The sequence below is a fragment of the Planococcus citri genome, chromosome 5, assembly GCF_950023065.1.
Source record: "Planococcus citri chromosome 5, ihPlaCitr1.1, whole genome shotgun sequence".
NCBI classification, from domain to species: Eukaryota; Metazoa; Arthropoda; class Insecta; order Hemiptera; family Pseudococcidae; genus Planococcus; species Planococcus citri.
Genome location: NC_088681.1, coordinates 51,999,509 through 52,015,278, shown reverse-complemented (window position 1 = coordinate 52,015,278; position 15,770 = coordinate 51,999,509). Strand labels below are relative to the sequence as shown.

The 15,770-nt window shown below is 34.6% G+C and overlaps 2 protein-coding genes across 4 annotated transcripts in view; one reads left to right on the top strand and one right to left on the bottom strand.

Annotated features, from left to right (window-relative positions):
• Window positions 1-15,770, top strand: part of LOC135846965 (cell adhesion molecule DSCAM-like) — a 640,919-nt gene that overhangs the window by 370,738 nt on the left and 254,411 nt on the right. The window lies entirely within an intron of this gene.
• On the bottom strand, window positions 1,674-10,042 carry LOC135848920 (uncharacterized). Its single transcript, XM_065369016.1, has 6 exons — window positions 9,934-10,042; window positions 9,451-9,743; window positions 3,679-3,873; window positions 3,411-3,587; window positions 3,072-3,311; window positions 1,674-2,945 (listed from the first exon to the last, which is right to left on the bottom strand). The coding sequence occupies exons 1-6, from the start codon at window positions 10,016-10,018 to the stop codon at window positions 1,959-1,961; spliced, it is 1,977 nt and encodes a 658-aa protein (XP_065225088.1). The 5' UTR covers window positions 10,019-10,042; the 3' UTR covers window positions 1,674-1,958.

Below are 15,770 nucleotides of genomic sequence, written 5' to 3'. Positions count from 1 at the left end.
ACAATTGCTACTGGGCCCAAGTACATCATTACAGAACATATCTGGTAACAGGAACTGTTGTATTACAAAATAGATCACACGATCACAGGAACACATGCTGGAACACGGGAACTATTTCATATTTATGGAATACTACATAGAACAGATTAACTCAAACAAATCTTTTGATCGTGTTTTAGGTAAATAATAGAATAGGTACAAGCCTTTCTATTTTCTGGAACACAGATACCTACACTGAAAGAAATGATTTTCAAAATGCTTTATTCAATCCCGAAATTAATGCAATGATTACTGAACAGTACAGTAATTTTCAAATTACCTCATTTTGATGTAATGATTACATTAGGTTAAATCAGAGAATGCATCAAGTGATGGAATGAGTACATCGCCAGGATGGATTTATTGCATCACTTTTCAAAATTCATATCTATGTTCTCATTACATTTCTTTGGGGACTCAGTCCTGCAGACATGGTATTCAAAACATCATTTGGTGGGTAATAATTACATCGTATAGTAAGCAATGATTACATTTCTTAAACATGACTGAGAACCATGCAGTGATTTACTGAATACAGTAAAGTACATCGTCCAACTGCAATGAAATCCTTTTTTTCAAACAGTGAAAAACCTATAAATACTTTGAGGGCCTGAATCGAATATTCTTCTCGCAGCCATGTCGTTAAGTGTAGGTAGTTAGGAACAAAAGGTCGCAGGTTCGAATCCCAGTCAGGTAGGAAAATTTTCTTAGGGAAAGCAGGTCTAGAAAAATTTGTTGCAGTGAGAATTATTTAGATGCGCGGAGAAACGTGAAATTGATAGTACCTAACCCCACTTTTTAAATATTGTTGAATAAAAGCCATGGAATGGTTACTGCACTTCTGTGTAACAGTTACTTCTCTAAATATGTACTGATTAATGCGTTTCATTCCTATACCAAAATTACTGCGTTTTAATGCACTGAGTGCATCGTTTTAATGTAACTATTACTGTTTATTTCTTTCAGTGTATGCAACGCATAGGGAGTCATATGATGACTGGTTTCTCATTCGTTTCTCTCTCAGCTCATTGGTTAGAAGAGAACTAAAACTGTAGATGTCGTGATTACGTAACTATTTAGTAAGGGGCGCCACTTCAAAAGTGAATTTTTGGCCAATTTGAGTAATTCCAGAAAAAGTGAAAAAAATATCAAATTTCCAGTACAGTTATATAACGAGATGTTTTCCACCAAGATACCGTCTGATGTGCCACACAATCGTCCCAATTGAAAATAATCGCCCTTTGACCTTCTTGGAGCCTCCAGCAAGTTTTCCAATTTCTCCAGAAATTTCTAATCACTTTGAAGGGGCCAAAAAATGAACTTCAGTACCTATAACATTGGTCAGTGCTTATTGGAAATCTTCTTTGCGAGTTTTCAAACTTCTGGAGAAATTTTGAAACTCATTGGAGGCTTTAAAAATGATATTAAAACACGAGGATTATATTACGTATTTTCCATCGAAGAAAATCACCAAAACTTGGTACCCTTATCAAAATTTGCGAAAACATATTTTTATAAAGCCGTTAAATTATGTGAAAAAAGTGTAAAAACATTTTGAAACACATTGAAATCATTTATAACAAACATAAAAGTAACATAATTTCAAAAAAAAAATTGACAAAATTATGTGAGAATTGCATAACACGTCATAAAAGTAGGTATTAAAATCAATAAAAATCATATAAAATACCCCATTAAAACATATTATATGAAGTGAACTGAAAACGGTTTCAAATGCATTAAAATCATTGTAAATTAGTCATAACCGATGGAATTTGATGAAATTCACCAAAACTGGATAAAAATGGCATTAAACATCATTAAAACCTGTTAAAACTATACAAATACCCGAAAATATCGTCACAATTACCCATTAAAAATCAGAAATAGGTACTTTATTTTTCGATTCCAGAGAAAAGTTATCTGGTCGTTGATTTTTCACCTCTATTGGGAGAGCGATGTCTTCCAGGCGAATCGCTAGCCTTCGAAGAGGCTGCAGGCTGTTGCCCATCTCCTTGGAAAAACTCATCATCATCAGAATAAGATCCCCGATAGGACTGCCCATTTAATGGTGTGCTAAATGGTGAATCATCATCGGAGTCAGCTGGGGATGACGGATGGGCCTTAGTGCTTGATATTTCTCCATCCTCGTCATCGGTATTTCCTTCATCAACAATCTCACGAACAGGTCTAGCTTGAGGTCGTTCAATGATAGTATCTTTTGGAGGCGGATCGATTAGCTCGGTTAATTGGCGTATCTCATTTACTTTTCCATCACCACTGCCATTCTCGCCACCCTCTTCCAATCCTTGTAGAGACAATCTCTGCCTAACTTCATTTTCAATACTGGTCAAAGTTAATATCCTGTCAATCACATCTTGTTCGATCGGAACTACTTGATAGAATTTCTTTTTATTATCAAACTTGGGAAATTCCTTCAGATTGAAATCTGATACTTTTTGCTTTCCCCATCTCCACCAACTTTTCCCTTGACCTATGCGATCCAATACGACAGAATTGGTTTGACAAACATAGATGTACTTGGATTTGAACTCAGAATTCAATAACGCAGAATTCAATAACGCAGGCTTCGTGAATTTAGTCACCTCATCCCAGCCCCAGTCTGAGGTCACGTCTTGTTTGCAGACTTTTTTGTCGCTAGTTGGTTCGAAATGTGGATCGTTGTGTAGGATAACCGTGGCCGAAAGCCAACATCCACTTTTATCCGAGCACTTGGGTAATTTGTATTTGACGATTTTAAAAATTATGTCGGGTGCTGGAATTTTAGAGTTTTGGAAATCTAAATACACAGCTGCTGTCTTATCTTTGAAGAGTCCGCTTTTAATTTTCGGTAAGTGCAATGTACCGTGAATGCCCGATGTGATATACAATCCGGTTCCAAGCTCCTGTAATTAGGAATAGGTAATTGATCTGAGTCCATGATTAATTGATTTTTTTATTTAAATCATTTCAATGACTTTTTTAAAAAATAAAGTTCACTCAATGAATTGAATAATTGAATAAATACTCACTCGAAACAAAGCATACAAAAATTTATCTAATTTTTTCATCACCAGTTCCAACGTACTGGACCATAAAGGAACAGTAGCCATATTTGAGCAAATCGAATCTCGATAACTACCAAAGTGAAACTGGTCAATTGGTATTAACAGCCATTTACTCAAGCATTCTTTACCATTTTTACCTCCGCAAGCTGCTTCAGATGATTTTTCGAGTAGCAGTAAATTAGAGAATATGTTTTCTTGATTAGCCTATCGCAAGAGTCATCAATGTTATTAATTAATCCCAGAACTACACCAATGAATAATTAAGTATTATCAATTAAAATATTCGAGATTTTTTTTACATACTTCGGCGTATAATTCATCCAGACCAACACCTTTGTAGGCCTCTTCAGCCAAACTGTACTTCTCACAAGACCAAGAAACAGGCCATTTATTATTGTCACGAATCTCATAAGTGATTTTCTCCGGTGTCCAATGAAAGAAATCGAATTTAATTTTGAATAACCGAATCCACATAAAATACTGAAAATCAATTCCAAACAAATTCGAAAACGATCAAGGAATGATTCTCATATCGTAAATTTTGATACTCAGCTCAATATTTCGTATTTACCATTTTATGATCGTCGTTAAACCAAACGATTTTGTCTTTGACGAAAAGCGAGCGATTTACTTCTTTGATCGCGTGAAGGAAGCTCTCCCAAGTCATTTTTGCATGCAATGATTTAAATAGATCTTCAGGTTTGATGTACTGCGTACGATCATAAAATGTGTGAAAGTATTCTTTGTTCCTCATCCTGAAGTAAATCTGTGAAAAATAATTGCACCATAAGGAAACGATTTTCTCGGATTTTTAGTACACTTAGGTATATCAAGAGAGAAAAAGTGGAAAGATTCTGACCAAATTTAACTGAAACTTTCATTGTGAGTTGAAAGTCACCCAGAAAAAATTTCAAGCTCTGGAGGTGTCTCTGAGATGAAGATATCAGTCCTCAAAGAGGCAGAATTTTTAAAGAAATTGTAGCACTTCTCTTGATTTTTTTGATTGACAATAATGACCACAATAATGGAACAACTGTATTCCAAAATACAATTAATTTTTGGCCTAATTCATTTGAAATACCTATTTAAGGAGTAAGTAAATAGATAATTTCAAAATACGAATTTTCCAAAAAATAATCAACAAAAGATGGTATGTGTTCCAGATTCTGTGTCGTCAAAATACGAGGTCATTTTTTGGGTTCCATTGAACGATTAAGAATTTGCAAATTTATTTATTTTTGGAAAATTCGTGTTTTGAAAATATCTATTTACTTACTCCTCAAATAGGTATTTCATATAAGTTAGGCCAAAAATTAAATGTATTTGAAGAGTGATATTCCAAAACTAGCTTTGTCCATTTTTATCAAAGTTGGGTTTTCAGTGGCTCCTGGTACATGAAGTTGATATAGGGCATACTGCCTCCATCGCCTAAAGGGGGATGATTTTATGAACCCCTTAAACTGAAAAGTTTGAGAACGTGTGCTTTACGAAGGGTAAATAATATAAATAGTTAGCAATTTGTCATCAATTAAATGACAGATTTATGATGACAAGTTAGGTCTTTGCATCGAGCTCGCGCCGCGAGCTTATTATTTAAAATAGGGAAAAATGCCGACAAAGATCTTAGCCTTTGGTCACGTGACTACCTCAAAAAACTATATATACAAGTAGTCCGCGGCATTTTCTCCACTTAGTTTCATTAGCTGCAGCAATATGGTTCTTCGTCATTTAGTAATAAGTTTTTATTTGTTAACACCTCGCGTGTGAAATTATTTAATTTGATTTATACGATCAATTGATCCGATGATCAATTGTATTGGCGCTCTTTTCGGTAGTTTGAGGTGTATCCGGACACCTGTAAAGGGTATTCCTGGTTAAGATAGGTGAAATGGCCCTAATCTCAGATTTGGAAAATCATGATGGATTATTGTTGGGTACCTCCAATAAAAATTTTCGAGCGGAATTTCCGCCCCCCAACCCACCCCCTTGGTCAGTATAACCAAAAAACGCGTTTTTTTGCGCGAAAAATTCGGTGTCCATGAGTGGTGGGGATAAAATTCTGGTACCACGCGGAATGTGCAGGGAAAGCCTGGGCCTTTCAAAACGATTTTTTTCAAAAATTTTTATCGTAGTGGTGGGGGTAAAATTGACAAAAGAAAACTTTGAAGCGCCACAGCTCCGAACTGAAGGGTGCTACACAAAAACCGTTTTCGCCAAAATGTGTCTTTTTACAAGTACTTTCTTCCTACTAATCCATGAAATTGAAATTTTGTCTGCAAAAGGCTCATATTTGCAAAAAACCCTGAAAAATACGCGGTTTTCACGTTTTTTTGCAAAATTATGCGAAATATGCGAAAAATGAATAGAACAAAAAATGTTGAGCGTCGAATTTCACCCTAGAAAACGTGTTCATAAGGTTGTCAAAACGCTCATCTACTGAGCTAAGCGCGCGCACACATATCAGATCTTTGCAGCATGTCACATTGGTCATGTCGCTACATAGTATGGGGCGAAAAATCGCTACTGCAAACTTGTCAAAAATTCCTACTTTAGCCAAAATTATCAAAAAAGTCACTTTTTGGTGAAATAAAAAAACTCTAACTTCTATCGACATTATCAAAAAAGCACTGTTTTTGGTCATAATTGTCGAAAAATACGTTTTCTTCTGAATGACGTTACCAAAAAATCCTAATATTTTTTGTAAAAAATGAACGAAAAGACCTGTTGTTGTCCAAAATTTCAAAATTCCAATTTTTTTCCATAATTATCAAAAAATCGTGACTTTTTGTAAAAATTGTCAAGAAAGTACATGTTTCATGCCAAAATTGTTGAAAAAAAATACCTTTTTTTGACATTATTAAGAAAGTCCTAATATTTTTGCAGAAATGACCAAAAAACTTTGTTAGTAGCCAAAATTTCAAAATTTCCTTCTTTTGCCAAAATGATCCTAAGAAGTCAGTGCTATGTTTTTTGCCAGAATTGTCTGCAAAGTTCTGTTCTTGCCTAAATTGTCAAAAAAATCTCGTTTGCGTCAGAATCGTAAATAAGTTCCTTTTTTGTCAGAATTATTAAAAAAAACTCCCAACTTTTGTAAAAATTGCCAAAAGAAAACTCCTGCTTTTTGCCGAAATGTTCAAAAAATCTTGTTGCCTAAATTGGCAAGAATTCTTGATTTTCCCAAAATTATCCTAAAAAAATCCTGTTTTTTGCCAAATCATTGTCAAAATTTAATTTTTTTCTAGTTATTTCAAAATAAATAGGACGTAAATTACATGCCTAGGTGTTGTAAAAAAAAACTTTTTCCATTTTTAAAATCAATATTTTGTAATTTTATATTTCTTCTCTTGATTTTCTTTTCTATTCTTTTTTTCTAGTTCTCTTTAAAAATAGAAAAATTCTGACCCGAAAAAAATATTCAATTATACTTATAAATAAAATGATAGGTACCTATGTTTATCACATCAATCTATGGGTAAGATACACAACGTATATTTTTTTTCAGGATATGTAGTATTGGTAAAGGATCTTCAAAAATGCTAAAAAATTGATTTTTCAAACGATTTGTCCCTCATGATGGGCCAATTTTGGTTGAAAATTGTTTTCCTCTCATTATCAAGCCTGGATTAAGTTTGTCAATTTTTTTATGGTTTGTAATAGTTACCCCTTGATTTTAGGACATCAATCTGATTTTGAACCAATCCATTTTAGATGACCTTTTAGTACAATTTTGGGATTTTTTTCAAAGTTTTTGAATTTTGGTAAGATTGAAATTTGTACTCGTATTTTCTGCAAATACTGATTTTGAGTTAGATTTCTGAACAATTTTTGGGTAATTTGCCCATTCTTGGTAACTTTTTGTAAGTTTGACTTGCGATATTTTCATTTTTACGGATTTTTTTGACCAAGCATTGTAGAAACGAGTTTGAAATGAGAAGACTGTGAAAATTATAACCGAATCGCTCTTTCCTCAATTTGAATTTTTTTGGTATTTTTTTATTCACAGAGCTCATGATTACAATCAAAGCTAACTTCAGTAGATGAGCGTTTTGACAACCTCATGAACACGTTTTCTAGGGTGAAATTCGACGCTCAACATTTTTTGTTCTATTCATTTTTCGCATATTTCGCATAATTTTGCAAAAAAACGTGAAAACCGCGTATTTTTCAGGGTTTTTTGCAAATATGAGCCTTTTGCAGACAAAATTTCAATTTCATGGATTAGTAGGAAGAAAGTACTTGTAAAAAGACACATTTTGGCGAAAACGGTTTTTGTGTAGCACCCTTCAGTTCGGAGCTGTGGCGCTTCAAAGTTTTCTTTTGTCAATTTTACCCCCACCACTACGATAAAAATTTTTGAAAAAAATCGTGTTGAAAGGCCCAGGCTTTCCCTACACATTCCGCGTGGTACCAGAATTTTATCCCCACCACTCATGGATACCGAATTTTTCGCGCAAAAAACGCGTTTTTTGGTTATACTGACCAAGGGGGGTGGGTTGGGGGGGCGGAAATTCCGCTCGAAAATTTTTATTGGAGGTACCCAACAATAATCCATCGTGATTTTCCAAATCTGAGATTAGGGCCATTTCACCTATCTTAACCGGGAATACCCTTATGCGAAGTGTTACGTGAAATCTCGTTTAGTTAAGGTGCCATCGTCGTCCTTAGTGTTAGTAGGACCCAAGATAGAGATGGTCAATGTGGACAGTTTTCAGGTAAATGTTAAAGCGCATTTATCATCAAGGTAATTGGCTTATTACTAATTATTGTTATAGGTAGGTATGTGGAATCGGAGAATTCCATGCCTACCTAATATTTTATCAATGGTGTTTTTGCATGACTTCATCGTGTATTTTGTGTATAGGTTCCTTATTTTTCTACTCGTGAGCATTCCCTAAATAGGAGGAATGCTACGAGGAAATTAATTAAGTGCACTCGGTACTAGTTATAAATTATGCTTAATACTTCCTTATGACGGATCGTAGTAGACGTAGGCTACCGATTGGTAGAACCGAAGTCCTATGTATAAATACGTTATAATAAATTCTTTAAATTGTACTGTAGGTTGTTTTCATTTCAACGTTCATTACATAGATTTTGCGTAGCTAAGTCAGGTTATTGGTTAGATAGAGAGTCTTGAGCTATCCAGGCAAATAGGGAAATATTCACCCTCTAAGGTGATATTTCTAGAACTTACTAGTAAGGAAAACAAATAATTCCTCCTCTCCCTCTAACCGAGGCGTCTAGACTTAACTATGTCAAAGTATTAACTCACATTCCTACATCATCAACCTACCAAAATGAGGTGTTAAACTCACCTAAATAGCCAATTCACTAAAAATTTAAAATAATGTTCCAAAACGCGCTTTGTCCATTTTTATTGAAATTTTTCAGCAGTATTTAGTGGATGAAATGTATACCTACACTCCTACATCATAAATCCACCCAAATAAAGTGCTAAACTCGCCTAAAAAGCCAATTTACCCGTTTAAAGGGAAACTGTTTTTCCTCTCTCCTGAAAAGTTGTGAAAATGGACAAAGCGAGTTTTGGAATATCACTCTTCATTTTGGAATACAGTTGTTCCATTATTTTGGTCATTATTGTCAATCAAAGAAACCAAGAAAAGTACCTGGTCAAAAACTTATCAATTTTTTTTGGTTTTTTGATTTTGGCAATGGCCAATAAATTAGCATCTCTACGCTACAAAATATTTTTCCAATCTCAGAAAAAATATATTTCGATATTTTGATTTGATTAATTGAGAATAACTAAGATTGATGCAGAATCCCAATTGCAATCTTTTGGGATGAGGTTATTTTTCCCAAAAAAAAGTTGTGTAAAAGCTTGAGTGAAAAACCCCATAATTTTTTTATTTGGCTGAAATTGGGCTCACCAAATATTAATGTCAACAACACAACACCTCGTAATCAAATTTTCAGCTGCCGGAATTAATTACAGCGATTTCTGGAACGATTCCAGTGTGCTGGAGAAAAACTCATATTTGCTGGAGGCTCTAAATTGTCTTGAAAATGGTCGCAATCGATTTGAGAGGTCGACTTAAAATATCCAAACCAAATTTCAGATTTTCATCTCGAGGTTTACGATTTTTAGAAAACCCTGATCAATAACTGGGCTATTTCAACCAAAATTTGCCAAAATTTGAAAAATCAACTTCGCTCTGAGGCGTGAGTGGCCGAACTTTCAGTGAGCCAAATTTAAGCAAAATCGGAGATGAGGGGTGGACGAGGTTTCTTTATGAGTAGGTAATAAAGTAATTTTCAACTGAAAATGAAGATCTTCCATTTTGGTTAGAGGTCTACCATATCGAAGTATCATGTTCGTTACCTCATAGCCGAACTCGAAAGACCAATTATTCTTGCGGAAAAGCGCCACAATTTTATGCCCGTATTTGCAAATATTCCTCTTGAGTGGAGCAGAATCCTGCGTTTGCTTTTTCTCGCATATTTGTTTTACAATCAGAGCGTTTTCAGTGATCGTCTGAGTTTTCACAAATTTTTTCTCCGCTTTTTTTTCTGCTGGGCAAGCGTTAGCCCAAGAATGGCAAACTTTCACGTCCACTTTTGGCATACTCGATGGTATATCGTACAGCGAGCTGGTGAATCTGTTGAAGACCAGAGCTGAAAAATTATTTAAAAAGCTGGCATTAGAAGGCGTTTCAAGGACTGGACCATCGAGTGGAGTTTGGATCTTTTTTTGGTGGAAGGTTGAAGGGGAACGGGGTGAGTGAGTTTAAGAATATTTCTGCGAAATCAGCTCGATTCGAATTTCTTGCAGAAATTTAACGTATTTACAAAAGTTATCGTTTACCTGCTTGTTTATTTTGAGCGAGAACTTGTACCAAAATTTGGAGCGAGATCACTATCGCGATGTTCAACTTGTACATACCCTTCATCTTATACTAGAAAATGGGACTTCAACGTATCGATAACTTATGTATAATATAACTTTAAATCGCTTAAAAAAAAGATTAAGAATTCGTGTTGAAGAGTACGTCATTTTTGTGATTTTTATTGCTGTTCGAAGCGCTGATTTATTTACCTACATACGTATCGACGCGATGTGCAAACACATGATCGTCAGCGGCTGTTGCAATTATATTTCGTTGCAAAATTGTTGGAACGAGTGAAACAGATGTTTTTTAAAATTTGTCATTGTGTAAATATCAGATACTTAAGTACCATAGGTATGTACCTGTAGCGTGAAATTTTCTGAAACGGTGTACGATAAGTGAGTAGGTATCTTTCTTGTTCGTTTGAAAAATCTTCAAGGCTATATAGAATTCGGGTTTAGTTGATGACATACAGTGGAAATCGCTTATAATGAGATCGGTTAGTACGAGATTTCGGATACAACGAGCAAAATGCTCGGTCCCGAGCACAACGCCATTTAAACATGTACAATATGGTACCTTTTAGAACGAGCTCATTTATAACAAGGAATCCGGATAGTACGAGCTGAAATTCTTGAAATTTGGTTCATTTTATTGTCTTTTCTTCCGCTTATAACGAGTGTTCATGCAAAAAACATTCATTAAATCCCAAATTTAAGTTTTGTAAGTTAATTTGGTGAAATTTTGAAATTCAGACAGATTTTGTGGCATTTTTAGAAAAACAAAACTTTCTAAAAAGCTGCTGGAGGCTATAGAACTGCTCAATAAATGATTTGAAATTGTTACCAATCGATTTGACAAGTCGAAAATAGTAGTAAAATTAACAATTTTTTTCCTACACGTGTTATACGAGTATCATTTATAACGAGAAGCTCTTTACATCCGGTTATTATAAGATACTCGTTATAAATGCAATACCTTTTAGTACGAGAGACCGGATACAACGAGCAAAATGTCCGGTCCCTTCAATCTTGTTGTAAGCGATTTCCAACTGTGTATCTTAAGGTACTTATTCATTTTTTCGATGTGAATCTTTGAATTTCATTGAAAATATACGAACATTAAAATTGTCAACGTTTTGGTCAAGGTTAAGGTATCGTAGAATAAAACTGAACATGAATGCCATTACGATCGTTCAATTTATTTGTGGGAGTATTCTAGTTGAAGCCATGAATTTTTAAAAGTTGGAAAAAATAATTGAGCTGCTGCGACTTTTTTTTCGAAACATCATCCGCATATTGTTTTCTTCAATATTTTTGTTTATTCCGGTGTTTTCTAAGGTGTCTAATTCATTGTCTATTTTATCAATAATAGCATAATTATGGGATTGGTTGCTCTTTGTGAGAAAATGGTTTTGTTCCTTTGCATAGTTCATGAGTTACAAGGACATTTGGCATACAACTGATCTTCTTTGTGAAAATATCAGCAAATTGTTGATTGATTTTATTGACGTTGTCATCTGTTGTGCTGATATTGTTCACTTTGATAAGTTCACTGAGTATTAGAGGCTTCTCTTGATTGATGTTCTCGAGATTGATTCGAATTTGGTGTTTCCACCAACGACCAACAACTGGCGAATATTCGTTAGGCACTATGTAAATTTTATCCCAGATTGATTTGCCTTTGTACAATATATTCACGATTGCATAACTGTAGGGGGAAAATACATCCTGCATATACAATCATAGACGGATGTCATGTGGCTTCAGGGAGATGCCAAGTTTCATTTCATTGAAAGTGTCCTTTAGTAATAGAGTAAATTTACTACTGGAATCCACCTTGAACATATAACTGGTTGGTTCGCAACAAAAATATTGGTGAAATATTGGTCATCTTCATCAAAAGGTGGGTTGTTCTTCTGACTGATATCCACAATTTTATTTATTGAAAATTCACTTACTGGGGTTTAATGATAACATTAGTGGCTGCACGTTTCCTATTTCAGATGGTTGTCTTTACCACATTGTAAACAAATACTGTCAAGTCCCAGTTCTTTGTAATAGGTCTTCAATTCTGAATTTGAAGGTTTATTTTGATACTGGTTCCAGTTATCATTCTGGGTTTGTTTTTCTTCTTATTCTGACAATTACCGAATTTACTGGGTTTGATTTGATTAACTTCAGTGTGAACCGCTGAATTATTCTGCGATGAATCAGAAGCAGGAGTTTTTGAAATTTGATTTGAATTTGTTTTGGTTGCCTCCAAAGCTATGGCTTTTTGAAAAATCGTATCAAACTTGTAGTCATCACATTGCAACAAAGCAGCATGGATATCGTTGTCTTTAACACCACAAATCAATTGAAAACGCAGCATAACACCGACAATTGATTTTTTGCGTGATTCACATTCAAATTCACAATCATTTAAATCACATTAAAATACTGCTACAAACTCACCGATGCTTTGATTATCACCCTGGTATTTTGATAGGAACTGGTTTTGTGCTACTAATATCAGCAATTTTTTTAGGAGCAGCAAGCGATGAAATAAATGTTGAACTGTGTAATTCAAAATTGAATTGAGTAGTAGGTACTTTTGCACAGAATGGCTTATCAACAGCAACTTTCTTCCAATTGATGTAGATTTCAAAACGTTGTTTATAACTTCAGAAAGATTCCTTTGATGGATCAAAATTATCAAAGTTGGGAACTGCGGCTCTGGACTGTGTTTGTGATGATTCACTATCAGCATTTTGTTCTGAAGTACCTACGCGCAGTGATTGCAGTGAGTATTTGTTGCTGTACTGCCATAAATTGTTGGAACTGTGTCGCAACCATATAGTGATAGCAAATTAGATAATTTGTTGAATAAAACAGAGTAAAACTTGCTGAATGTATGAGTGAGTGAAATCAGCTTCTCGGCATGTTTGCTTTGAAAAATTGAAAATGTGCCTGATGTACAAACGAATACTGTCACTTTTCTAATTCTCACTTTGATATTAAATAATGCGGAACTGATTTACCTATCACACGTTTCATAATAATAAACATTAATTCACACTAGCCACCAATTAATATGACTTGAAATATAATAATATAACGAGATTGTCATTTTATACTTTTTAATTGAATGAAACATATACAACTTAATATCTAAGACAACTGCATTGTAATCATATATACTTACTAAAACAAGGTATACATAGAGTAATAATGATCAACTGGATATAACAATAACATTCTTCAGAGACGGATTGATTAGCTCACCTGTGCCATTCTCGCCACCCTGTTCCAATCCTTGTAGAGACAATCTCTTTCTAACTTCAGTTTCAAGTCTGGTCAAAGTTTTATTTTCATTATCAATGTAGAAAAATTCCCTCAGATTGAAATCTGATAACTTTTGCTTTCCCCATCTCCACCAACTTTTCCCTTGGCCTATGCGATCCAATACGTCAGAGTTAGTTGGACAAACGTAGATGTACTTGGATTTGAACTCAGAATTCAATAAATCAGGCTTAGTGAATTTGGTCACCTCATCCCAGCCCCATGCAAAGGTCACGTCTTGTTTGCAGACTTTTTTGTCGCTAGTTGGTTCGAAAAACGGATCGTTGTGTATGATAACCGTGGCCGAAACCCAACATTCGCAGTTGCGTAATTTGTATTTGACGATTTTAAAAATTATACTGGGTGCAGGAATTTTCAAGTTTTTAGAATCTAAATGCACAGCCACTGTCTTATTTCTCTGGTGGAGTTTGGTTTTAATTTGCGGCAAGTGCAACGTACCGTGAGTGCCCGGTGTGATATACAGTTCGTTTAAAACCTCCTGCAATTAAAAATACATAGATAATTAAGTATACTTGATACGAGTCCATGATTTAATAGTTTTTGATCTTTAAAAATCATTTCAATGACTTTTTTATAAAATAAAGTTCACTCAATGAATTGAATTGTTGAATAGATAGGTATACTCACTCGAGACAAAGCGTACAAAAATTTATCCAATTTTTTCATCACCAGTTCCAACGTACTGGCCCATAAAGGGACAGTAGCCATATTTGAGCAAATCGAATCTTGAAAACTGCCAAAGTGAAACTGATCAATTGGCATTAACAGCCATTTACTCAGGCATTCTTTCCCGCTTTCACCTCCGCAAACTGCTTCAGATGATTTTTCGGGTAGCAGTGAATTGGAAAATATGGTTTCTTGATTAGCCTATCGCAAAAGTCGTCATATTATTAATTACCTATTCCCAGAACTATTCAGATAAATTGAATAAATATTATTGAATATTCGATTTTTTTATTTACATACTTCGGCGTATAGTTCATCCAGATCAACACCTTCGTAGGCCTCTTGAGCCAAAGCGTACGACTTACAAGACCAAGAAATAGGCCATCTATTATTTTTACGAATCGCATAAGTGATTTTCTCCGGTGTCCATTGAAAGAAATCGAATTTAATTTTAAATAACGGGATCCACATAAAATGCTGAAAATCAATTTCAAACCAATCGGAAAACGATTAGGGAATAGTTCTCACACTGTGAATTACGATACCCGACTCAATAGTTCGTATTTACCATTTTTTGACCGTCGTTAAACCAAACGATTTTGTTTTTGACAAAATGCGAACGTTTTACTTTTTTGATCGCGTGAAGGAAGGTCTTCCGAGTCATTTTTGCATTCACTGATGCAAATAGATCTGCCAGTTTGATGTACTGTGTACGATCGTAAAATGTGTGAAAGTATTCTTTGTGCTCCATCCTGTAGTAAATCTACGAAAAATAATTGAACCATAAGGAAACGATTTGCTCCAACTTTTAGTAGGTACTATGTAGTGGATCGCGAGAATAAAATTCGAAGGATTCTGGCCGAATTTAACTGAAACCTTCATTCTGAGTTGAAAGTGACCCAGAAGAATTTTCAATCTCTGGAGGATGTCTCTGAGGGGGAGATATGAGTTCTCAAAAAGGCTGAATTTTTGAAAAATGGTGTTTCTTCGCTCCAATCAATACCCACACTTTATTGGGGGGGGGGATAAGGATGACCAGACTCCTAAAGATAGTAGGTATTTCAGATTCTACGTCAAGGTCCAAGACCGTTTTTAGGGTTCCACTAAACGATTGAAAAAAATTGATTAATTTGAAAATATCTACTTATTTTCTTATCAAATGGGTACGTATTTCATATAAAGTAGTTCGAAAATTTGTGTTTTGGAATACAGCGGTGCCATTTATTTGTCATTATTGTCAATCAAAAAAATCATAAAAAATAGTCAAAAACTTTTACTCATTAGTTTTTTTGGTTTTTTGAAATTGGCAATAATGACCAAAACATTAGCACTTCTTTGCTCCAAAATATTTTTTCAATTTCAGAAAAAATATTTTTCGATATTTTGGTGTAATTGATTCGAGTAGCTAAGACTGTTGCAGAATCTCAATTAGCATACTTTGGGATGGGATCATTTACCCCAGAAATAGGTTGAGTAGGATATTTTCATTTTTTATTTTTTATTCAAATCGAATTATTTATTAAATGAGCTTGAGCAGCAAACCCTCAATTTTTTCATTTGGCTGGGCTAACCAAAAATTCATGTCAACAACACATCAGAACCAAAATTTCAGCTGCCCAAGTTGATTACAGCACTTTCTGGAGTGATTCCAGTGTGCTGGAGAAAAACTAATTTCTGCTGTAGGCTCCATTATCGTCTCTAAAATGATCGCAATCGGTTAGGGAGGTCAACTTTCATATTTGAACCGATTTTCAGATTCTTATCTCGTATAGTTTACCATTTTTATGAATGCTTGATCAATAAAT

What these genes read in the sequence shown, in the direction of transcription:
- LOC135848920 (XM_065369016.1), bottom strand. Translation starts at nt 10,018, where the DNA reads ATGAAGGGTATGTACAAGTTGAACATCGCGATAGTGATCTCGCTCCAA. An exon ending in TTAACGACGATCATAAAATG is followed by an intron (nt 3,588 to 3,678) that starts GTAAATACGAAA and finishes ATTGATTTTCAG; the next exon opens with TATTTTATGTGGATTCGGTT. An exon ending in TGGATGAATTATACGCCGAA is followed by an intron (nt 3,312 to 3,410) that starts GTATGTAAAAAA and finishes CTCTTGCGATAG; the next exon opens with GCTAATCAAGAAAACATATT.